At 47.3% G+C, this 24,705-nt stretch overlaps 1 protein-coding gene across 2 annotated transcripts in view; it reads left to right on the forward strand.

Moving 5' to 3' along the window:
- DNAH9 (dynein axonemal heavy chain 9) overlaps nucleotides 1–24,705 on the forward strand; it is a 175,424-nt gene that overhangs the window by 25,261 nt on the left and 125,458 nt on the right. Inside the window, exons 19-34 of one of the 2 annotated variants that reach the window (XM_031556283.1) lie at nucleotides 1,747–1,877; nucleotides 2,993–3,119; nucleotides 5,875–6,027; nucleotides 6,992–7,117; nucleotides 7,749–7,988; nucleotides 9,203–9,363; nucleotides 10,768–10,924; nucleotides 11,691–11,795; nucleotides 14,304–14,461; nucleotides 15,711–15,849; nucleotides 16,586–16,873; nucleotides 18,028–18,238; nucleotides 20,480–20,607; nucleotides 21,096–21,204; nucleotides 22,705–22,852; nucleotides 24,428–24,602. In XM_031556283.1, the coding sequence (XP_031412143.1) occupies nucleotides 1,747–1,877; nucleotides 2,993–3,119; nucleotides 5,875–6,027; nucleotides 6,992–7,117; nucleotides 7,749–7,988; nucleotides 9,203–9,363; nucleotides 10,768–10,924; nucleotides 11,691–11,795; nucleotides 14,304–14,461; nucleotides 15,711–15,849; nucleotides 16,586–16,873; nucleotides 18,028–18,238; nucleotides 20,480–20,607; nucleotides 21,096–21,204; nucleotides 22,705–22,852; nucleotides 24,428–24,602 (2,556 nt within the window). The remainder of the gene's footprint in view (nucleotides 1–1,746; nucleotides 1,878–2,992; nucleotides 3,120–5,874; nucleotides 6,028–6,991; nucleotides 7,118–7,748; nucleotides 7,989–9,202; nucleotides 9,364–10,767; nucleotides 10,925–11,690; nucleotides 11,796–14,303; nucleotides 14,462–15,710; nucleotides 15,850–16,585; nucleotides 16,874–18,027; nucleotides 18,239–20,479; nucleotides 20,608–21,095; nucleotides 21,205–22,704; nucleotides 22,853–24,427; nucleotides 24,603–24,705) is intronic. The other variant, XM_019621575.1, reaches the window with a different exon arrangement.

A 24,705-nucleotide genomic window follows, 5' to 3' on the forward strand; every position in this document is an offset into this window, starting at 1 on the left:
TCCTGTTGGGAAAAGGTTGAAGAAGATCCTCCACGATCTGAAATGGGATTGTCTATAATGCCATACTCCCCAGAACGGGACTTTTCTCCAGCTGCCTCTCTTGTGGCAGAGACTCTGGTAGTGCTGCAGTAGTTTCCCTAGCCCTGCCCAGGGATAGTTTTGTATCGTAGGTTATGCTTGAGGTGAGAAGCTAGTTTTCACTGTAATGGAGCAAATACAGAGTTACTGGAGATGAGTGCAAGGCTGTTAGTCTCGTTCAGTGCTGCAGGTGGGTTCCCTGCTTATTTGGAGGATAAGGGACCATGGTAATAATGGAAATGCTGCAAGACTTCCAAACAGACCTGAGCTCTGGCAGCATCTGCTTCTATGCCTTCAGTGCTGCTGCAGGGTGAGAGCAGATGTTCACTTGCTTCAGCAGCTGGAGACAATGTCATTGGTGATCTACTCGGGGTGCCTGTAGCAGCCCACCTTCCAGCCTTGCACCAGGTTCTATTCATTACTTAGAAAATGTTCCAATCCGGTTCTTGGCCCTGCTGGACCTCTTGCATCCATGCAGAGGGATGGAAGGGCTGGAGTTGGCAATGTCCCCACTGTCCCCATCCACACATGGTGTCAGGTCCTGTGTGTGAAGGTCTGTCACCTAAGGTGGGTGTGCACAGCCCAGTGTTGTCCTGGTGATGCACCCTTGTGCTGTCCCCTTGTGCACGGACCGTTACTCCCACAGCTTTTCTTACTGGGCAGTATAGACAGGTCCTAAGAACCAGAGCCATGAAGGCTGTACCATGTGCCAGCAAGCTGTTAATATCTGGCAGCTCTTTGATGGCATGTGTGAAATTGCTTCATGCTGTGATCTGCGTCCTGCTGGGCAGCTGTCTGCATCTCAATACCCACCTGGCAGGTGGCACAGACCAGAAACTCAATGTTTCTGGAGGCCAAACCTCCTCAGCGTGCACCCAGGGCTGGGGAGCACTGTACCAGCAGGGCATGGGATGTACTGGAGCCTCCTTGTGCCTTGTGAGGAGGGCTCAGCCCTTGGGGCAGGGCCTTGCTGCCAGCACTGAATGCAGGGTAGCATGGAAGTGCTGTCAGGAGAGCTTTGAGTGCTTTTGTGGCCTGACTTGGGAGGAAGGGGAGGAGCAGGAACATCCTGAACTTTATTTATTCTTCACTGTTCTAAAAATTCAGGATCCTCACTAGGCACAGAGCATATCTGTCAGTGTGTTCCTCTGCTGCCACAAGGGGTTTCCATGCCCCATTTGAGGCAGGGAAAAGCTCTGCTTGCAGGAGCCAACATCCCCATTTTGGAGGTGGGCACTGATGCTCTGATGCTGTGCCAGGAGAGGAAGAGTAAGCGTGCATGGAGCCGATGCCCTTTCCCTTGTGTGGAAATGTCTGCTGCTGCCATGGCCAGGGAGGTTTGTTATACCATCTGAACAAAGGAGAGTAGGTATGAGGAGACATTCAAGGGGCAATTCAACCCCATGAAAGTGGTGGATCCTAGGCACTGACTTCTGCATGGATCACTTCATCCATGGCTTCTCTGGGAGCAGTCAGAAGCTGAGTGCTTGTTTTGGGTGTTTGGGTGGAAGAGCCCTTCTGTTATGGTGGAGGTGTCCCTTTCTGCTCTGGGCTTGAGGCTCTCAGCGGGGAATCTCTCCCCTCAACACAAATATTGTGCCTAAAGGATGGGACCTTCTATTGCAAAATGAGTGCTTTACCATGAATATGTTCTCTGTTGCTTTTTAGGACTCCAAATGCTTTGAAGGCATTGATGTTGATTTTAAGGAACTGGCCTATGGAGCTCGGGAAACCCCGAATGTAGTTGAAGCCACCAATAAACCAGGCCTTTCCCAACAACTGGAGAACATTCAGAGTAGGTAGGTGGAACTTTGGTCCCTGGATTTTGGCAGAGGCTGGGCTCATCTATAATAAGTTAGCTTAACCTGTGCTTTGAGGCTTTCTTTTCAAGACTGCAGGGTTGTTTGCATTCACAAGTTGCAGCATGTCTGATCTTTCTTGAGTCCTTTTATTTGTGATCCATCACCTTGAAGCCCCCAAAGTGGAGCCTGGCTTTGTGTATGTGCAAATTTTCATCCTGCCTATTGATTTGCACATGTACAAAAGTAGGCATTCAGCAGGTTTGAGGAACACGTGGCCTTACTGCCACCCTAAATACAACATCTTAAAGGTCTGTTTAGCAGTCCAGGCAGGAAAATCTGCAGCAGTGCTGAGCCCATGTTCTTTAATTTACAATGTTATGTGTGCATATAAACCCTTGGCATATGGAAGATCTAGGCTGCCGGGGAAGAACCTTACTGTCCTGAGATGGATACACTTCTCACTTAACGTATGAGCTTGTCTGCCTGGAACACGCTGAAAGCTTAATATGATAGCTTTTTTGTCAGTAATAACTATCCTCTTAAAATAAAGTGTTTTTTTTTAATATACATATTAGGTAAAGCCAGTGTTGCTCACAGAGGACTAGCTGCATGTTATTTATGAAGTTTGTAAGCTCAGCAGCAGTTTAGTGTGTAAACACTGAAAGATTTATTTTAGATTGGAGCAAACAAATTTCCCTTCAGGCTTCACAAACACAAAGAGCTGACTAGGTTTGAATAAGACTTTAAAATACAGCTTGTTAAAATAAAAGCAGTTATAGAAACTTTCATCCCAGTGTGAAATCACCTGTGAAAATTATGAACTTGTCTGAAACAGCAAGTCAGACAGGAGATGCTTTCCAGCTTCTTCCACTTCTGTTTTTGCTTTTTTATGAGGCTCCTGGGCTGTTTGGCCCTTGGGCATACAGGGAGACCTGTGAGTTACTACATGCCATGCTGCCCTATTCAGTGAATGCTGTAGAGGACCACACCATAGGCTCAGCTCATGCCTGACATTTTCCCTAGGCAAGGAAGAATCTGCCCAGCTGCAGCATGGAACATGAGGGGATATTCTTCTGCCTGTCCTGGGCTGTTTATTTGCTTTGTTTCTCCAGGCTGTCGCTATGTGAGAAGGCTTTGGCTGAATATTTGGACAGGAAGAGGTTGGCTTTTCCCAGATTTTACTTCATTTCTTCTGCAGATTTATTGGACATTCTTTCCAATGGCACCAACCCACAGCTGGTAAGCATTGCTCTGTGTCACCTTTGCATTTCCAGCTGTCAATGATATCACAGCGTGTCCTGGGACTCTCTGGTAGCTTATCCTTTCTTTGAGTGCTTTTTCTAACCCCCTTTACTTGGTTAAATAATAATTCCTACACAAGTGAACTTCATCTGTCATCTCTGAAAGTCAGTGCACACTGTGTTGTCAGATGTAACCCTGGTGAGGTTTGCAGATGGTTCTGAAAACATTTCTCAAAGCAGAGTTTGTCTGCATGTTGATGGTGCCAAACCACTGGTGGTGGGTGAGCTGTGGGGAGGAAAACATGGTTCTTGAAGATTCAGCTAGAACTTGTTGCTGACCCGAGATCCCCAGGCTCAGGTGCCACCTGCTGCTGGAAGAGCTGCAGACAGAGCATTTAAGTGTGAAAGGAGATGTCCCTTCTGAGACAGAAGAGTCATTTGTTATTCAGCCACTTCTTTCCAGAACAAAAGCTCTTGGTGTGCCCTGGTTAGAGGGAAAGAGCTCAAACTGAAAGAGGCAAGACAGCTGGTGACCAGACAGTGGCCATGGCCAAGGCAGGCAGATAAATCTGCTGTTGTTCTCCATCCCTGTACGTCTCAGGGTGCAGCTGGGTGTCCAACCTCCTGCCCCAGGTCCTGGGCTTTCTAACCAAGGATGTTTCTCTGTTCCAGTCTGAGTTTTGGAATGCCAGGTATGGGGAAGTCCCTTGAAATACACAATTTCTCCTGTTTACTAGTGGAGGAACTTCTAGTTACCTTCCTATTTTAGGAAATGACCTCCATGCGTGCTTTCCTGCACACCCAGATGAACACAAACTCTTCCCTTCTCACAGTGGGCAGAATTTGATGAAAGTTTCTCTGTAAGAAGCAAAACAGTGCTAGGGTTGTTTAGTGCTAGGGTTGTTTAGTGGTATGGAGCACTATCAGGAAATCGGGGTTACTATGGGCTGCACATTGTTCCTAGCTTGGCTTATCAAACTGATAGAATTCTGCAGCAAATGAAGAGTTGTTGGATAAGGAATAGACTCTTCGTTCCGGCTTTCAGTAGTGGATAACCCCACCTTCGAGCTTTCCATCTAATTAGGAACGTGGATGTATGCATGGAGCAGGTCTGTACGTGCATTTGACAGTGTTGTTATTTATTGCTAACCTTTAGCACTGCTTGTACCTGCCTCTGCTGCTGGCTGGTTTCAGCCCTCGGAGCATTGCAAATATCCAGTTGATTGATGCATAAAATAGAGAGGAAAAAATAAGGTTGGAAACTGAAGATACTGTGTCAAAATGCTCTGTGGAGTATGAAGGAATTCTGCGTGTTTTCAGTTATTTGAATCTATTTGTGATGAAAGCAAAGTAAATGTCAGGTAGGATCGTACATGAATATACTCTCTGGTTTTCCACTGTACTTTCAAAACCTGATCATCCCTGAAGGAAGATTAAATGCACAGTGCTGTTATCCTCTTGAGCTGGGTATTGAACTTGGGTGGATTCAGGTGTACCCAGGGCTCCTGTGGCAAAATTATACCAATGGTTGTTGGAAGCCCTGTGAGCTGGCCAAGGTATGGGTGTAGAGATGTGTGAGCAGAAACTTCTAGATGTAAGAAAACCTTTCTGTGGTTTACTTATCTTTTGAAAGGAGAGATTTTAATCTGGGCAGATGCAGAGTGCCAGTTTCTTCTTGGAACTATTCAGCATTATAGCACTATTCCAAAGTCTGGTCCTACTTGAACATGCATAAGGTGACTACTGAGGGATGTCAGCTGCAGCTTGTGAGAGCAAACGTGGTTGTCCTTTGTGAGTCAGATTTAAACAGACTCACTGTTGTCTTTCTCTGAAAGCACCAGCACACCATGCATCTCAGGCTGTTCTCAGCCTCATCCCATAGGAGGCTGCCTCCGACCATCTCCCCATCCCTGGCTGTCTTTGAGAGAGGCAGCTCTGCTCTGGGAGACTGCTTTGTGAGCCCACCCTTTGGGGAACATCAGCCCTGGGAGACAGCTGCCTCTGTTGGTGGCAGCGTGTGACACACAGTGATCTGGTACACAGCTGAATGGAAGTGATCTGGAAGAAGCACTGGTGATCTGCTTGGCTTCCATCAGGAAAGTGCTGATGTTGAGAGCCTGCAGCAGAAAATCTGACACCTTCACACTGGCTTTTCAGTCTCATACAGGTGTGAACAAGGCAGGAGCTGATTATTTTCATTCTGGAAGAGCTCTTTTGGTCAAGGTAGAGGTTTTGTAGAAGGTCTGGGCTGCTAAGCTGTTTAGCATGGGTCTTCATCAGAAATAAAGATCTCATCATGGAGGAGATCTCATGACTTTTCATTGGCCCAGAATTGTCCTCTAATAGAGAGAAAACAGAGAGGTTCACACCGAATAAAACTCCCCAGCGTGCTGTGAATAGGATGAAGTGGAGCAGTGGCTGGAGACCTCTCAGCTTTACATGTAGGGAAAGTGGGCCTAGGAGGTGATGTGATGTTAGAATATTTGCTTTCTGTGCTGTTACCCCATGTAGGAGATTTCTCAATGGAAAAACGTGCTTTATTAAGGCATGTCTGCTTTGTGAATTGAATGGAAATAGCTGGAAGTATTGGAAGGGACAGCAGCAAGCTTGTGATCCTGGCCATGCATGAAAAGCTGTGGTCACACTGAGACATTCAGGAGCTGCTTTATGAACATGAATGTTGCTGTCAGTTGTGTATGGTGATGGCCGCTCTGCTTGCCCTATCTCAGTCACTTCATACAATTCTGCTGCAGGTGCAACGTCATCTTTCCAAACTCTTTGACAACCTGGCCAAGATGAGATTCCAGCTGGACTCTGAGCAAAAGCCAACCAAGATTGGCCTGGGGATGTACAGCAAGGAGGAGGAGTACGTCAGCTTCAGTGAACCGTGTGACTGCAGTGGGCAGGTGAGAGGGAGGACCTCATCCATCAGAATGGTCTGGGGGGTCTGCTCTCCCACACCATATTTGGGCTTCTGTCACCAGGATGTGATAGAACTCCACTACTCTCCCTTAATGAGAGAAAGGTTGGAACAGGTTGATTGTGTGATTTAACAGCTCCATACTTAGTGGCCCTTGGTCCCACTGTGGTTATGTGCCCATGGAATTGGTGCACTAACATTGCAGTCCACAGTGGGAATAAGGGCTGGGGCCTTTTTCCAGCTAATTGGGGTTTCATTTATTCATTTATTTATTTTCTAAGATGTTTTGAATGTTAGTCTTACATCTTGTTAAAAATATCCTCATAAAGGAGGAGCTGTGCATTGGAAATAGAATAAGCTGTTCCATAGTCCCTCTGCATCTTTTGGAAGACAAGGGTTTTTTTCCTATTTTCTTATCTTCATTCCTTCATAGGATGAATTACTGAGCTACTGCTCAGCCAGTCTGTCCCCACAGCTGTACCTTTCTGCATCAACTCTTACAAGAAGCTGAAGTATGTATCAGCCACCAAACTGCATGGTGATGGAGCGTGCTGCATTTGTGCTGTCCTCTCAGTGAGGATTTTATGGAATATGAATTTCAGGAGAAATATTGTTCCCAAGTTTGGCAGCACTTTTTGCCTGCTGCTGGCAGATTGCACCTGAGTCCTGTCTCTGATTCTTCTTGTGACCTGGAGGAGGAACATACTGCTCCAAATTACTCATCTGTGGAGTTTGTTTTGGTTTCTCCCATAGTTTGAGTTCAAGAAAGATCTTGCCTGTTGATGTCTACCCATGCAAGTTGTCCAGTACCAGAATCATCTAAATCCACTGAGTCTGAAAGAGACTGAGGCTTGTTTAGAGAGTTGAGAGGCTTGTGCCATTCCGTATCTTCACTTAAGCCAAAAGTGCTTAAGAAGAGCAGATGTGTGACTGTGATTTAATCTCTCCAGGTTGAGGTCTGGCTGAATCACGTACTGGACAGCATGAGGGCTACAGTCAGAGATGAGATGACAGAAGCTGTAACGGCGTATGAGGAGAAGCCAAGGGAACAGTGGCTTTTTGACTACCCTGCTCAGGTATCTCTGCTTGGTCTGTTGCATGAAGAGGCAGCTCTTGGCCTTTTTCAATCGTGCCCTTTCCTTTTTACAGTAACAGTATCTCACTGTGAGAGGGAGCCTTCTGCTGTGCTCTCCGGTAGCGATGGGGAATGAGTTGTCCTTTATCCTACCATTCTTCTAACAGAGTCTCCAGGCTGAGCGCTGTGGTCTGGTTGGGGCTGCAGGGAAAATATTCTCTTGGTTGGTTTACAGTGCTCATGGGCTCGGACAGTGCTGTGTCAAAGAGAGGTTTATTTGCCCAGAGAAGGAGAGAGATGAAGATGGATGGTGAGGGCTAATGAGAGAAATAAGCCCTTCATGTGCATCTCTGACAGCTTCGAGGTCTCCAACTCTGCCTCCACTGCTGTGTCTGTCACATGAAAAATGCTCACTTACTAATAAGTAGTTGTTAAATATGTCTTTATCGCTGACATGTTTTTAAATGAACATTGCTGAGCAGGTCCCTGTTGTCCTATCTGCTGTGACTGCTGTATCAAAAAACATTTAATTTCATGTCACGGATACTTTATCTTTGATCTCTCATGGATCACATGCTCTCATGTGTAAGTTCTGCTGTTTTCCCTGGTACTAAGCCAGCTCCTTTCCCTAGGTGGCTCTGTCTTGCACCCAGATTTGGTGGACGACAGAGGTTGGGATTGCCTTCGCCAGGCTGGAAGAAGGCTATGAGAACGCCATGAAGGAGTACCACAAGAAGCAAGTGACCCAGCTGAACACCCTTGTTACCATGCTAATTGGGCAGCTCTCCAAGGGTGACAGGCAGAAAATCATGACAATATGCACCATTGATGTGCACGCTCGGGATGTGGTGGCAAAGATGATAGCACAGAAGGTTTGTGTTTGCAGCTCAGCGAAGTCCTGGGCTGGGCATTGGAGGGTGGATTAAAGGAGGGAGAGACCAGCCACATGCCATTCAGATTGCTGCTTTGGAGGGAGATACAAGACTGATTTTTATCTCTGCAAAGTTTGCTGTGAGGAGGCAGCCCCTGTCACAGCTGCTCTGAGTCAGTCACCGAGGCACTCCTTGTAATTGCTGCAGATTCACACTGGAGGGGTAGGAGAGTGGCCCTGTCCCTTCTGCCCAGGCACTTGTTGGCAGTCACTGGCATCACACTGGGAGGCTGCTGGACGTGGTCTCAGTTATGGATGTAGAAAATCAGAAAAATGTGTAAATTTTTTGTTTTGCAGCCCCTTGAATGATGTATGGGGCCACGGGGACTCCACTGGGACTCCCTTTGTCCTGAATGTGTTTGTGTCAAGCACTGCAGTAGGCTGGAAGGGGCTCTGCTCTGAGCCTCCCTGGTTCTCTCAGAGGCAGCCAGGCTGCTCACGGTGCTTCTGGCTGCAGGGCTCAGCTCGGCTGGCTGCTGCCTTGGCCCAGTTCGTGGGGAAGCTGTCACTGCTTTGGTTCTCCCTTCTGCTGGTTGGAGGTGGGAAGGTGACCTTCCTCAGCACACCTGCCTTTGCACTGGAGGCCTGTCCAACCCCCGGAGAACTTCATTGCAGTTGCTGTTTTTGTACCAGCATTGTACAGGATAGACTTAATTTTCTTTGAGTCTTGTATGACGGCGTGTTTCGGATTTTTAATGAAGAGAGTTATGATGGTATACCAGTGTTTTAGCTGTGGCAGAGCAGTGTCAGGGAGTTCTGTACTTCTTGTGCTGCCCTGCCAGTGAGGGCTGGGGTTGCACAAAGAGCCAGGAGGGGACAGAACCAGGGCAGCTGGCCCAAAGTGGCCAAAGAGTATTGCATAGCATGTGGTGTCATGCTGAGCAATAAAGCTGGGGTAGAGAAGGAAGGAGGAGAGGACACTGGGAATGATGACATTTGCCTGCCCCTGGGAAGCAGCGTTTTAATTCCTTAATTTGTTTTACTTGCACACATAGCTTCTGCTTAACTACTGAACTGTCATTATGTTGAACCCATGAGTTCTCACGCCTTCACCTTTCCAGTTCTCCCCCATCCCTCCTGCAGAGTGGCTGCGCGGTGCTGAGCTGCTGTGAGTTCCAGCACAGCACTCTGACAGTGCACGTGGATGCATTGCAGGTGGACAATGCACAGGCTTTTGTTTGGCTGTCGCAGCTCCGACACAGGTGGTCAGATGAGGAGCGGCACTGCTTCGCCAACATCTGTGATGCCCAGTTCCTCTACTCCTATGAGTATCTTGGCAATACCCCTCGGCTTGTGATCACTCCACTGACAGACAGGTAGGTCCCTGGGAGCCACCATCGCAGCTGGGCTGTGCTGTGCAGTCAGACACAGCTGCCAGACATGGGTGGGTTTGGTTTTGACACCCACGTCCTCCCTGTTCTTTCTCGATGTCAGCATTCTTGTGGCAGAGCTCTAACTCTAACCTAGCGGTGGTACCCACTGGGGTATCTGTGCCTCAGATCCCAGGCTGGGGTTTAGCTCACAGATTAATATGTTCACCTGTGTGTTTGCCTTTGCATGTGTTGTCCACAGTCACATACAGTCGATAATTTTAGAAAACTTTTATCCTATCTTGAAGTAGACACCTACTGCGTGGTTCAGTTATCTCTATGGGGATGCTTGGAGAGACTTGAGATGCTCTGCAGTGTCCCAGCTGGCTTCCAGCTGCCAGTTCAGAAACATTCAAGTCTTCTGTGGACCCTGCATCACATCTTCATTCTCTACGTAGCATCTCAATGGCCAGGAGCATCTCAGGTGGCTCAGCCATGTTAGTCAGCTGAGCCCCACGTATTATCATTACAGAATCACAGAATGGCTGGGTTGGAAGGGACCTCATGGATCATGAATCTCCAACCTCCCTGCCACATGCAGGGCCACCAACCTCCACATTTAATACCAGACCGGGCTGCCCAGGGCCCTATCCAACCTGGCCTTGAACACCTCCAGGGATGGACGGGGCATCCACAGCCTCTCTGGGCAGCTGTTCCAGCACCTCACCACTCTCTCTGTGAAGAAATTTCCCAACATCCAACCTAAATCTTCCCTCCCTCAACTTAAAACCATTTTCCTTGTCCTGCTGTTATCTACTCTTTCAAAGAGTTGATTCCCCTCCTGTTTGTAGGCTCCCTTTAGGTACTGAAATCATGTTTTGCTAACCATATTGACTACACCTCCATGGCTTCTCCAGGGAGCACAGACACCTGTGTGTGGGCACCTCCCATGTGTCTATCATCAGCATGAGAGAGGAGCTTTGGGGCATTCTGCAGCACTGAGTTGGATGATTCCTCGGCTGTCTAAGCAAGTTTCTACCAGTGGTGGACAATGGGATGCTTTCAGTTGGAGGGTACTGGGTGCCAAGAGGAAGGTCTCTCAGAAAAGCCAGCCTTTTTCCACAGTACCTGGGAAGTTCTCAGTATCAGTAGGCAGTGTGGGATTCCACATAAAGCTTAAGTCTGGACGTGAATACCCATCAGCAGATCCTGGTGGAGCAGTACACAACCAGGCAGAGGTGGTAATTAACGCAGAGGTCTTCAGCTTCCACATGCACTGTGCTCAGCTACTGCTTTGCAGAACGAAGGCTCAACAGAGCACATTGCCTCAGTCCCTTTGCTCTGCACCCCAACAGTGACCTATTGGACCAGGTCTCAGTCTCTTTTTCCCTTTTTCTTTTGCTGTGCAAGATGTTACATCACCCTGACCCAGTCACTGCATCTGACCATGAGTGGAGCACCTGCGGGCCCTGCAGGCACCGGCAAGACGGAGACTACGAAAGACTTGGGGCGAGCCCTGGGCATCATGGTGTATGTGTTTAACTGCTCTGAGCAGATGGACTACAAGGTACTGCAGTGCTGCACCTCGGCCCAGGGATGCCTGGTGAAACCTCAAGTGGTCCCTCTGAGATCACTGCCATCCACCATCTCGCCCTGCTCCTTTCTGCTGTGCTCCATGCTGTTCTCTGCCCTTTTCTAAGACTCACATGTGGTTCTTGGAGAAGCAGAGAACCAAATCCCTCTCTCTGCCTCGTGACGCCTTTCCTTCTTGAATTAGTTTTTCATGTGAAATGCTTGAAAGATCTGTGTTCGTTTCTCCCCACCATGCTCATGGGCTGATGTGCCCTGGCAGGGCTGCTGCCTGCCCTGCTTTTTTCAAGGTTCTCTGACAAATAAAGGCAAAGTCTGCTGAACCTTCCATCACTGCAGAAGGTTGAATCATCAGGTCGAGCTTTGCTCCCTGCCACTCTGGCACGGTACAATGATTTGGTAGCCTTAGATCATATTTTATTCAGCTTATGGGCTCTCCCAGGAAGCAGAGCCATAAGTAATTCAGCACAGGTGACCTTTAAATCAAACGAGTGCACAGATAGATCAAGAAAGTGCAATTAGCAAATCAAGTGGCAAACTGTGTGGAGCTATAAATATTATAATTGAGTTGTGCCTGCTGTTTCCATGCACTCTTCTAAATACCCACAATAGACTGTAAATTGCTAAAAAATAAACAGACTGGGAAAGAAAATAAGAATCTTTATTATTATTTTTGGGGTTGATTCCGTTCTTAACGTCACTGTTGTAATTTTGTCATTCTGTTTTATTTTTATTTCTTTCAGTCTTGTGGGAATATTTACAAAGGCCTTTCCCAGACGGGAGCCTGGGGCTGTTTTGATGAGTTTAACAGGATCTCAGTTGAGGTCCTTTCTGTGGTGGCTGTGCAGGTAAGTGGAGAAACGCTCATAAATACACACAGACAAGGCAGAGTTGTGCTGCACTCGTAGAGCAGCAGTAAACGTGGGAAGTGTGTGTTGCTGGTTTCACAGCGTCGTGGGTGAGGGATGATATCCCAAGGTTATCACACGCAAATCACAGCACTGACAACGTGTGGCAGTTATGCTGCAAATATTTCTGTCACTTCTTTTTGTTCCTGCAATTACAGCATTAGTGTGGAGGCAATACCTTTTTCCAGATCAGTGTACGCTCTGGTTCTGTGCTCAGTCCTGAGAAATACACTTCATCATTAACATGCTGTGAGATAATTGCAACCCATCATTTTATAGGGAAGAAGTGTATTATGGCTACTCGATCTGCTGTGCAAGGAGGAGAGGGGGATGTCTGGAGCTGATCCATGGCCTGCTGGGCTTTCTGGTGGTTATTTATTGCCTCCAGTCAGGCACGGCTTTTGTATCATATGTGACAAATAGAAATATGTGTCCAAGATGTATTTTCATAACACCTACCTGTCACCAACCCCATGCAGTCGTCTTTCCCTTCTTCTGGTTTTCATGTGGATGTGAATTTAATCTCAGTGTCTATAAAGAGGGGCATTCCCAGCAGGGGGGGTGCAGTACCTGGGAGGAAAGCCCGTGGTGCATCTTGGTGGCACTGGAACCTCTGTCCACCTGCAGCCTTGGTTGGTGTGCTTGCCTAGGATGCACAGTGTAGAATCGAAGCCTGGAGAGGCTATTTGAGCTGTGCCTCGCTGTGCGTAACTCTTTTCCCTATAGGATGATTTCTCATCTCCTTGTTGGTTTATCTGTTCAGTAGAGACACTGAAGGTCAGGCTGGAGCAGGCTCTGAACAGCCTGATGGAGCTGTGGGTGTCCCTGTTCATTGTAACCCTTAAGGGTTCTTTCCTACTCAAATGATCTGTGACTAGTGAGTTCCATGTAATGCACATCAGCAGCCATGGGAGAAGGGCTGGTAATGAGAGCCCCCTCCCCATCGTGCTATAAGCCCTGTTCTCTTGTGCTTGTATGTAATATGGCACTTCCCCTCCTCTTAACGGCCAGTGGGGAAATCTGGAATTAATTTGGAATTGCTTCGAGCTGGGTCTGGGTGTTATCCAGATCCTCAGTCACGTTGGTGCCCTCTGAAAGCAACAGGGACATCTCTGAGGTGGGATGGGGAACCCATAGCTTCCAATTACCCCAAGCATTTGGGTGGAGTGTGGGTGCCCAGCTGCACTGGGACGGATGAAGCAGTTCTGACTTGGGCAGCACTGAAGATGTTGAGCCCTGGGGAACTTCACTGTGGAAAACTGGGAAGCTGAAGGGTTCATCTTCTTCTGCACCCAAGTGTCAGCTGAGTGCAGGGTTTTAGGATTCCAGTGTTTGATGGAGGTACGGAGTTCTTGATACGTTCTGTTTTGGGCTGTTTTGTAGGAAGAAATGTCTATAGCCCGGAAAGTTCTGTACTCTTGTAGATGTTTCAGTCAAAGATGTTCTGAACCCCTCCATGGACTCCTTACTCTTCTCATCTCCCTCTAAGCTGTAATTGGTATCTTATGTGACATCCCAGAGAAGCCCCAGGCGAGTACAGGCATTTATGTGTCTTTCCCTCATTTTCTCTTCCATCAGATTCTAGCTGAAAATTGTCATTGAAAAAAGTCTTTGAGGATCTTAAAATAAAAAGGGAAGCTGAACAAAAGAAGCCCAGATATGACTCAACTGCTAATGATTCTCTGCTCCTGGCTGGAGAGCCATGTCTGAGGAAGGCAGCACAGCTGTCATTCCATCGCTGGCTGCTATTAGGAGTGTAACCATGGCGATGTTTAATTGGCTGTCTTAGTCATGCAGCTAACGTCGATACAGTTCCTTGCAGGAAAATATTCGATTAATTGCTTCGCTTTAAGATGGCAAACAGCGGTAAGGTTAGAGTGGTGAAAATAGATTTCTCCCTTGCTTAAGCTGTGTTTGCGAAGAGTTGATCCATCTTTAATAAACTCAGTCTCTTTGGAACCCAAGGAATGGGAAGGACAAAGCTGCAATCAGACAAACGTAATATTAGTAAGTGAATGTGGCAGGGGAGGCCTTGCAGCTTCTGCCTGGTGATTTTGGTTTAAACTAAGCATCTGATCCTAGAACCTTAACAAGTGATAAGTTCTGGGGCCGTTTCCTGCTCCTGGGCAGCTCTTGCAGACCCATTGTTCTTATGGAGAAAGAGTGCAGGCTCTTCTCAGCTCCTTTGCCTGTTTCCCAGTCTTTTCAGCTCTGTTCTCTGCTTTGTCAGACCTTAGCTGTGATGGGAGATTGATGCTGGCACACAGATGTACTCCAAATGCTACATAAATATTTGTATGGTTGATTAAAAAAGTGAAACAGCAACAATAAAACCCAACCATGTTAAGCCCTGTCTGTCATGGGGCCAGAGGTAAGGAATGTGGCATCGTCATCTAATGTATTGTTTTGTACCTAACGCCAATACCAACGTTTTGCCTTGGTTCCTAGGTGAAGAGTGTGCAGGATGCAATACGGGAGAAGAAGAAATCCTTCAGTTTTCTTGGAGAAGACATCAACTTGGTACCTTCTGTGGGAATTTTCATCACCATGAACCCTGGTTACGCTGGGCGAACTGAGCTGCCTGAGAACTTAAAAGCTCTCTTCAGGTGAGTCCAGGCCAGGTTTTGTGATCTGTGTAAGCTGACAGGAATTGTCTTTTGGGATGTCTAGGCTTGACTTTGTTTTCTTGGAGAAAATGCATTGGAGGATCACAGATTTCCGCCTTGCACAAGAAGCCAGCACCAGGAATATAGAGGCAGGGAAAATGAGCTGTGTGCTTTGTGTTGAAGTCAGTGCATGACCTGTCTCACAGGAGTAATTCTGGAAGATAGCATTGCAAATCCTCTGCCCTTTTACAGCTGCAGATCGACTCCTCGTTCTCAGCAAACACAGGCTGTTGCTGCCTTTTGGCTCATTTCTCAATAGCTGAGTACTGTAAAAGTACAGCCCTGGTCCTTCAGCTGGATAGGGCAGGATCGGGGGCTTGGAACTTGATGGTCCTTGCGGTCTTTTCCATCCCAAGCTATCCTATGATTCTGTGATCTCCTTCCCTTTCGCTTTCCTGTGGAACAATTGTCTCAGATAGATAGCCTCAACCTCTATCTACTCTGCTCTGGGATTCATTATCCCACTTGTTTCATTATCACACATCTGTGAGCTTGGATGGCCATTTTTCCTCTGACACATCACCTGGACTTGGGGTTGGTGGGCGCACACAGGGCTCCCACCCCCAGCTCCCCTCCCCTCTGCTCCCACACCAGCACTACCTGCAGTGGGAGGGGCCCATCTTCTTTTCAGCACGGTGCTAAGGTAGGGGAGAGGCCCAAATCTGTGTCTGTCTGCAAGTTCCTGCACCAAGCCACTGGTTTTATCCTTTTCTGAGTATCACGCAGTATTCACTATTGCTGATTCAGCAGATTCAGCATCTGCTCTCCTATCCGTCAGGATAAGACTATTACCTGTGAAAGGAGAAAGGAGATTTCAACAATGGTATTTTCTTCTGAAGACTCTGATTTTCCCCCATCAGTGCTGACACAGATGTTTTCAGGTGAGCTTAACCAGCCTCGTTTCAGCTCAGGACAGAGCTCAGATAAACTCAGGAAGAGCTGGACAGGTAGCTTCTGTGTCTCTGGGTGGCATAAGCTGCAGTACAGAATCATAGAATGATTTGGGTTAAAGATATCTAGTCCCAGCACCCTGCTGCGATCAGAACAGCTGGTAGCATAGGCTTTTTGTTTTATGTACATCTCTGAATTCAAGCCCAATCCATACTAATATAGGCAGTAGACTGTGCCTGTCCCCGCTTTATAAGACTTATAGTCAAAGGTTCTATTCTTCTCCCTCCCGTCCTTCTAGGCCGTGTGCGATGGTTGTGCCAGACTTTGAGCTGATCTGTGAAATCATGCTGGTGGCTGAGGGGTTCATCGAGGCCCGTGCATTAGCCAGGAAGTTCATTACTCTGTACCAGCTCTGCAAGGAGCTCTTATCCAAGCAGGTGAGCCCGTTTCCACAGCTGCACGGAGCAGTGGAGCACCCTGATTCCAAAAGTTGCTCAGAACACAATGCTTTGCCACTTCAGCTTCACGACTAAAGCTTCCCAGCTGTTCTTTAGTGACTGCAATTGTGCTGGAGGCTGAAGGGGGTCTTGGGCTGTCTAAAGGCTGTGGACAAAGTAAGAACATAAGAAGTTACGTCTTGGCTTGAGAGCTCCTCTCCTACCTCTTTGTGATCCTTTTCCAGCAATGCCCTTACAGCTCAGTGCTGCTTCTGAGCTGTAACATGCCAACCTGCTGCACAGGTGTGTGCATGTAGTGGAAAACCTGGGTGTTTGGGGCCTCATGATGTACTAACACAACTTTCACTTCATTAACTTGTGCAGATCTGGGCTAGGCTGGACTTGCTTTAGCTTGTTTCATTATTTTGGTGAAACAAATTGCCTAGGTCTTGTTTAGTGCAAGTCCTGTTGCTGTTCTGCTGCCAGCTTTGAGTCCACATGGTGGTAGAAACAGCTGAATTATCTGACTCTTGAATGCTGTCCCTGAAAAGAATCTCATCTACTGGAAAAGAAATCAGGTAGCTCAGTCTGGAGGAGGCCTCTGGCCACAGTGCAAATATCAGATTTGGACATATTTCTATTGCTGGCTTGTCTGGTTCAGAGCTATTCGTTCTTCCCCCTTCATGCCAGTGTGGTGTCTAAACATAAATTCATCCCTCCTTTTTCTCCTGCATAGGATCACTATGACTGGGGCTTGCGTGCTATCAAGTCAGTGCTGGTTGTTGCTGGTTCCCTCAAGAGAGATGACCCAGGGCGACCTGAAGACCAGGTTCTGATGCGTTCCCTTCGTGACTTCAACATCCCCAAGATAGTGACTGATGACGTGCCAGTGTTTATGGGGCTGATTGGGGACCTCTTCCCTGCATTGGATGTGCCTCGGAAGCGTGACTTGAATTTTGAGTCATTTGTGAGGCAGGCTGTGTTGGACCTCCGGCTGCAGGCTGAGGACAACTTTGTGCTCAAAGTAAGACCAAGCAATCTGCTGTGCCTACATCGCCATCAAATTATGGTTTTCCTCAACCATTTTTGCCTTCACAGGAGCAGCTCTGTGCAGTATTCCCCTTTCAGTCTGACCTTGGTAGAGGAGACAGTTTGCTATGCTGGTTCTGACGCAGTTGTGCAGAAAGCCAGCACTGACTCAGTCCCTGAGTTTACAAGGGGCCAACCCTTGTTGCTTGATGAAAGCATGACCCCTGGAGATCAGAGCTTTGTCAGCCAACAGCTATAAGGTATAAATCACAAAATCATAGCTCTGTGCTGGCTGCCCAGGGCCCATCCATGTCCTTGGGCACCTCCAGGGATGGGGCACCCACAGCTCTCTGGGCAGCAGTGCCAGAGCATCACCATCCTCTGAGTAAAGAATTTCTTCCTGATGACTAACCAAAATCTCCCCTCTGTTATTCAAAGCCATTCCCTCTTGTCCTATCACCATTCAACTGTGTAGAAAGTCATTCTCTGTCCTGTTCACAAACTTACTTTAAGTACTGGCGGACCACTCCCTGGTGTCTTCCGTTCTCCAGGCTGAACAAACCCAGCTCCCTCGATCTTTCTTCATAAGAGATGATTGGAGCCCTCTGGTGACCTTTGTATCTCTCCTCTGGACACACTACAACAGCTCCACATTTCTTGTGCTGAAGAGCATCAGTCCCAAGACTGGCTCTTGGGAGACACTGCTCATCACCAACCTACACCTAGACAGATCTGCTGACCACAACCCTCTGACTGTGATCATCTGACCAATTCCTTACCCACTGAATAGTCCAAATAGTTTAAATCTGTGTCTCTCCTCCAATTTACAGATAAGAATGTGGTGTGGCATCGTAGATAAGGCCTTGCAGAAGTACAGGTAGATGACATCAGTTGCTCTTTCTTTGTCTACTGATGCTATTACTGCATCATAGGAGGCCACCATTGGTCAGGCAAAATAGTGCTGGTGATTTATTTGCAGTCTGAGGTTCTCAACCATCACGATCAGAGTGGCTAGATCAAACTGGAGCCAAATCCATTTGCATGTCTTGGTCACATCTTTCTAAAGAAAAGGCTCAGCAGAAGCTGCTTTGTAGGTCTGAACTTCAATATGGCATCGTTGTCTGAAATTTGGGCATGCTTTTTTTTCAGGTGGTGCAGCTGGAGGAGCTGCTGACAGTACGGCACTCTGTCTTTGTGGTGGGTAATGCAGGCACGGGCAAGTCGCAGGTAATGAGGTCTCTGAATAGGACTTACCAGATAATGAAGCGACGGCCTGTTTGGACAGACCTCAACCCCAAAGCAGTCACCAACGATGAGCTTTTTGGCATCATAAACCCAGCAACAAGAGAATGGAAGGACGGTAAGTGTATTTTCTCCCTGAATGAGTGGATAAGGAAGGGTTTTTATTTTTTTATGAACTTCTTGAGCAACCTAGGAGGACTCTTTGTGTGCAGGTCGCAAAGCCTGGCGTTTGACCGCTTCTCACACCCACGTGAGAGTTTTGTGGTTGAAAGGATTTATAGGATGTTTCGGCTATTTGATCTTCAGATGGGAAGTGTAACATAAGCCTGCTTTATGCTACTGCCCTGAGAATAAGTGTCATGTCCCTTAAGACCAGCAGTTACCAGTTCCTAAATGGGACAGATAAACTGGAGTGAGCTGGTCCAGTGACAAAAGAGATGTGTGCTGGGGCCCCTCAGTGTGTGCCAGCCGTGAGTTTCTACTGCTGGTAGAACACACACACCAGCCCTGGAAGTGATGCTTTTCCACCAAGTCGCTCCCCGATCTCTGCAGTACACCAGGACTTGCCAGACTGTCAGTCCTCATCACTCCAAAGGAAAATAAGCCATGTTTAAAACTAGCTGAAAGGTCACAGGCAACTCTTGGCTGTGTTTAATGCAGAAATGCAGTTTTGATTTATGTTCGCAGCTGGTTTGGGAGAAAGGCATTGCCATCAATCATCCTCAGCCAGAATCTCGTCAAAGATATGGAGATAAACTGTCACCCATCTCTCCCTCCCCCCCCTGCCATGGACCCCTCCTGATCCCCTGCTTTGCTCCAATGTCAGGGTTCATTTCATTTAATTGTAATTAGGGACCCTAAATGAAAAGTGAGGGAGGGAAGTGCGGGACGCAGGCAGAGCTGTGCAGGAGGGCTGCAGCAGCAGATGGAGGGCTGCAGGTGGCACGGAGTAGCAGCACGGGACGTAGTAAAGGCATGCACTCTTTCTTGCCTGGCCTGCAACATTTCAAGGGATCATAGGTGATTCTGCCCTGAGGTTTAAAGGCAAACAGTTTTTGTGTTGGCCATTCCTGAAAACTTTGTTTCTTTCGGCCAAATAGCAGCAAGGAGATTTTTCCCACAGTCCAACGAGAGGTGATGCTGTCATCGCACCACTGTTCATTATTGAGAGCTGAAAAGGCTGTACTGTTAGATGGTAGAAGGTCCCACGAGGGAGTCCTAAAAGTGCGCTTTATAAAATCAAGCTCCTCTTTTAAGCCTCTTGACAGCTCTGTGGTGTGGATGCACAAGGTTAGGAGAGAGGCACTTTTCTCCCTGCTGCTGTCACAGAGCATATGAGGAGAGCATTGATGCTCTGAGACAGTCGATATTTTAGCTACTAATGATCTTGGAGCAGATTCAGGGGCAGTTTGCATGGCACGTGTCCAACATGTGAGGGGCTGCATAGAGGCAGAACCAGTGGAGTGCCCTTAATCTCAGTGTGACTTAATCTCAGAATGAGATACCCAAATCAGGTGAACTCTTCTGCATTTGCTGTGCGCAGGCTTAATTTTCAGTCATGTAATGCCACCCTCCATTCCTGGTGTGGGTCACAAAGAAATAGCTTCTCTTGGAGGAAAGAACTGTATTTGTTAACAGTTCATCAGGAGAGACGCTTTGTTTTTCTTTCATGTTTGCCTGATGTTTCTTCATGGAGACCAGCATCTCCCTCGGTGTTTCCATGTGTAGAACAGAGATGTGGTTTCGTGGAGTTTCCATTTGCTCTGCAGTACTGCTGCTCTGTTCCCAGCCTCCTCGCTCTTCTTAACATTCATTATTTACTCCCCTCGAGACACTGCATCCTCTCTGTCTCCTTGATTTTACTGACATTTTGTTCTGTCATTCAATGCCATCCCCTGCTTGTTCTCCCCTCAATCTCACTAAAGCCGTGACCCAGTGTTTAATGCATCTTGATTTCCCTGAAATACTTTGAGCCATAAAAAAAAAGGAAAAAAACATTTATAAGAAATTCCAAGGCAGATTCAAATGGTTTTCCCTTCATTGTGTAATTCATGCTTTCTTTTGCCTCTCAGCATCTCCTTTTTGCTTCTCATACCCCTTATTCTCAGTGGGAATGAAGCTTGTGTGTAGGTCTGCAGTCATCTTCAAGTGATACTGACTGATAACATAATAATTCCTTCAAAGCAGACTAGACCCATATTGTGATACAGACGTATTTATTACTTAAAACATGTACAGGTGTGCGGTGTTCTGAATGCTTAAGATGAAAGCATTAATTATGATAACTCTTAGCAAGATGCTAGAGAAAATAGAGCAGGTGGCAGATTTGTTAATCAGGATATTCATGTCATCTTCCCAGGGCTGTTTTCATCAATCATGAGAGAGCTGGCCAACATCACACACGACGGCCCCAAGTGGATGGTACTAGATGGAGATATTGATCCGATGTGGATCGAGTCTCTTAATACAGTGATGGATGATAATAAGGTAATTAAAATAAATTAAAGAAGCAGACATTCCTTGAACTGCATGGTGTGGTTCAACATGGGAGAAATGCATACACAGAAGTAACACCTCCTTGAATAATGCAGTTATGACTTTTTTCAGCTATACCAAACAATGTTACATTAAGAAAATGATTTGTGAGGAAAATAGCATGCTTTCATGGGAATTTCCCTTTCTTGAGAAACTGGAATCACGAGTAACCACATTGTCCTGACAATAACTGCAGACCCTTTAAAAATAGAGAATAGTGCGTAATTATGCACGTTTTCTCTCACACCAAGGGAGTGCCGTTGATTCTGGGTTGTGGAAGAGAGGGATTGTTACACTACCTGTTAGAAATCAGTTGCTGTGCTTGGAGGAACCGATCTGACAGCAACCAAGCTTTGAGTGCAAAGTACTGAGCACTTGTCAGTCCTGTTCCTGAGGATGCATTAACCCTAGAATTGTGCTGCTCTGTGTGCCATGTGCAGGTGCTGACCCTGGCAAGCAATGAGAGAATCCCCCTGAACCCAACCATGCGACTGGTCTTTGAGATCAGCCACTTGCGCACAGCCACCCCAGCAACTGTGTCCAGAGCAGGTGAGTCCTGGTCTGAGCTCACCCTGGGGTGTTGCAGGGACAAACTGGGATCCATTGCCATTCACCAGACTTCTGTTGGATCCCACTGGAAGTTCCCAACTTGGGATCACGCTCATCTTTGATGGACAGTGTATCCCTGAGCACATGGGCAAACTGAGGATCCTAAACTCAAATCCATGTGTCTTAAAGATGTAACCATAGCTCTCTGATGCTGATGGATGATGACAGCAGCAGCGGTGCTGAGTGCTGCAGTTGTGCAGGGCCCTGTATGGACAGTCCATATTCCAGAGAGCCCCTGATCTTCAGGAAAAGTGCATGAAGCAAGAGAGGAGGGAGTGAAGGTGTCTCCTACTTTCACATTTAGGGGGAGTGAGACCCAGAGCAATAACATGACTCAAGCAGGACCATGTTCTGACTTTGAGTCAGTCAAGAGATGTCATCATGTTTTCTAGGTTGTGTCCCTTCACTGTTAGTGTTTCTCCTCTGCATTTTATCCTGCAGAAGGGTTGTGAAGTGAATTCACTGAAGAGTGGACATTTCTAGGGGTATATGCAGAATGGTAGCATGGTTGGGTTGGAAGGGACCTTTAAAGCCCATCCAGTCTCACCCTGTACCAGGAGCTGGCTGCTCTCCCAGCTCAGGATGCCCAGTGCCCATCCATGGCCTTGGGCACCTCCAGGGATGGGGCACGCACACTTCTCTGGGCAGCAGTGCCAGGGCCTCACCACCCTTGGGGTAGAGAACTTCCTCCTCACATCTGACCCGAATCTCCCCTCTTTTAAATCTAAATAATTCCTCCTTGTTGTATCACTACATATCCTGACAGAGTCCCTCTCCAGCTTTCCTGCATGCCCCTTAAGTACTGGAAGGCTACAGTGGGGCTTCCCCAGAGCATTCTCTTCTCCAGAATGAGCTCCCTCAACCTCTCTTCATAACAGAGGTGCTCCAGCCCTCTGAGCACCTTCTTGGTCCTTCTCTGGACCCAGTCCAACAGCTCCTCACCTTTCCTGTGCTGGAGGCCCCATGTCTGGACACAGTGCTCCAGGTGGGGCCTCATGAGGGCAGAGCAGAGTGGGACAGTCCTCTCCCTGCCCAGGGTACTGTTGGCCTTCTGGGCTGCAAGTGCTCCCTGCTGGCTCACGTCAAGATTTTCATCCAGCAGATGAAAACTTCTGTTAACCCTTCGTGGTGATGGCACCCCCACAAGGCCCCATGCCTGGCTGTGTTGGTGTTGAGGAGCCCACAAGGCACACCCTGCCCAGAGCTGCACAGCTCCTCAGCCCTTTCTGCCAGCTTTTTGCTGCTCCTCTGTGATGAGGGATGGTCACAGTGGTGGGGATGAAGGGCAGAGCAGTGGCTGGGCTGTGGAAACCCTCTATGGTGGGGTGTGTAATGGGGCATCCAGGTGTAGCTGGTTGTGTGAAAGTCGCTGAGCAATTCTGCTGAAGGCCAAGAGAGGTCTCTGCTGTGTCCTCAGTGTTTTTTTTTCTCACCCTAAAGGGATCCTGTACATCAACTCAGCAGATCTGGGCTGGAATCCCCCAGTGAGCAGCTGGGTTGACAAGCGAGAGATCCAATCAGAAAGAGCCAACCTGACCATTCTGTTTGATAAGTACCTGCCACCTTGCCTGGACACCCTGAGGACAAGGTACCAGCTGCAGTGACTGCTTCCCCCAGGGCAGGAGGACGTGCTCTGCTCCTACACTGGCTGTGCTGTGCTGGGGCTGGGGGATGTGGCAGTAGAGGGTAGAAGTTTCCTCCTTCCCCTTAAGGGCTTTGAGCAGCACTGGCTTAACCACAGAGAAGCAGTGAAACAAGCCAACACTCTTGCCCTCCTTTATTGGCAGATGTTGTTTTAATCTGATTGTGCCTGTACTTCTTGTGCCAGTTCTGCATCTCTTGGAAAGTAAATGCAGGAGGTCTTTAAGAGAAAGTCTTCTTAGACTCCCAAAGTGTCAGACTGGACCTGAGTCCACCCCAGAAGTTATTTTTCAGTAGATCAGATTTTAGAGCACTGCTGAAGAAGAGTTTCAGTCTGTAGTGCGGGTGGTGGAGAGATCAGATCTCCTTTTTCCTTCTTCTCTCTTTTTTCCCGTGTTTGTGAGGGGAAAGTAGGATTGCTCCCGAGGCAGTTCTATCTTGAATTTCTTTTCCAGTGCACTTGAACAAAATGAAATCAGTATGTGCAGACATCTAGCCTAGATGTATTTCACAGTTGGACAACTGTCCAATGCATATGAACTTGCAGTTTTGGAAGGGCCCTGATCCTTCTTGGGTTGAGTTAGTTCCCAGGTGGAGTCCTATGGTTCTTGCTCGGTCGTTAAGGGGAGAGCTCTGTTAGTCCTCACGTGATGAGGATTGGCCAAAGCAGAGTCCCAACAAGTCCAAGTAAGGAAGCTTCTCACATCCTCTGCTTGCTTCCATTTTCCTTGAAAAACCATCCAACAAATGAACAAACAAAAGAACACACCAAAGAAGTCAGGATACAGTTGAGCATTAGCGTTATTGATCAAAATAAGGACGTATCAGAAGAGTCTGAATTAATGAAGACAGCGGCCTTTGGAAATTAGAGTTGGGCAGGAGGTAGAAGGGAGCTGCTCCCTGTGAAAAGAAGCTGACTGTGGCTGCCAGCAGCAAAGTCCAGTGGACATTTCCCACTCTGCTGAACGTCATTGTGTCAGAGTGTGAAATCCATAAGATTAGCTGCAGACAGCCCTGAGCTGAGTATTTTGGTAGCTTGCTTAATTCAGAAATTGTAGCACCAACCTTTCAAATAGCTATAATTACTTTATGGAGGACTTCAGTTCTGCTACAATATTAGTTTGGAATTCTGTAAGTGTAGCTTAAATGAATGTAAAATGGCAAGATGAAAGGGTTTATTTTATTACTCCTCTATTTGACCGCTTTTGAACTCCCTGTGTTCGCAGGAAATCATTGCCTTTAGCAAGACTGCCATTTTACTTCTTTCAAGAGGATCAAAGTTTTAAAAATGCTTGAAACTTCCGATTACTGTTATTAGCTGTGTATGTGCCAGCACCAGCAGATCCAGGGAGGAGAATGGAGGTTCTCTTTATCCCTGTACTTGTGAAAAAGACAAGCACTGAAGAAAAGTAAAATGCTAATAATCTGAAAAAAGAGTTTCTAGGCTTATCTTCCTGTGTTGAGAGTGATTGTAGTGCTGGACCCAATTACATTTCCCGTGCTTTCAATTTCCATCCCTTAGGTTTAAGAAGATTATTCCCATTCCTGAGCAGAGCGTGGTTCAGATGTTGTGTTACCTCCTTGAGTGCCTCCTGACGGAGGAGAACACCCCTCCCGACTGCCCCAAGGAGCTGTATGAACTTTACTTTGTCTTTGCTGCTGTCTGGGCCTTTGGTGGATCAATGTTTCAAGACCAGGTAATGAGAAGCCGCTGCTTCATCAATCTTCTATGCGTGTCTCTTTTTTCCTTTTTTTTTTTTTCCTTAATATTTTCCAACATGTAGTTCTCTATCAGTAATG

Source organism: Meleagris gallopavo, chromosome 20 (genome assembly GCF_000146605.3).
Source record: "Meleagris gallopavo isolate NT-WF06-2002-E0010 breed Aviagen turkey brand Nicholas breeding stock chromosome 20, Turkey_5.1, whole genome shotgun sequence".
NCBI lineage: Eukaryota > Metazoa > Chordata > Aves > Galliformes > Phasianidae > Meleagris > Meleagris gallopavo.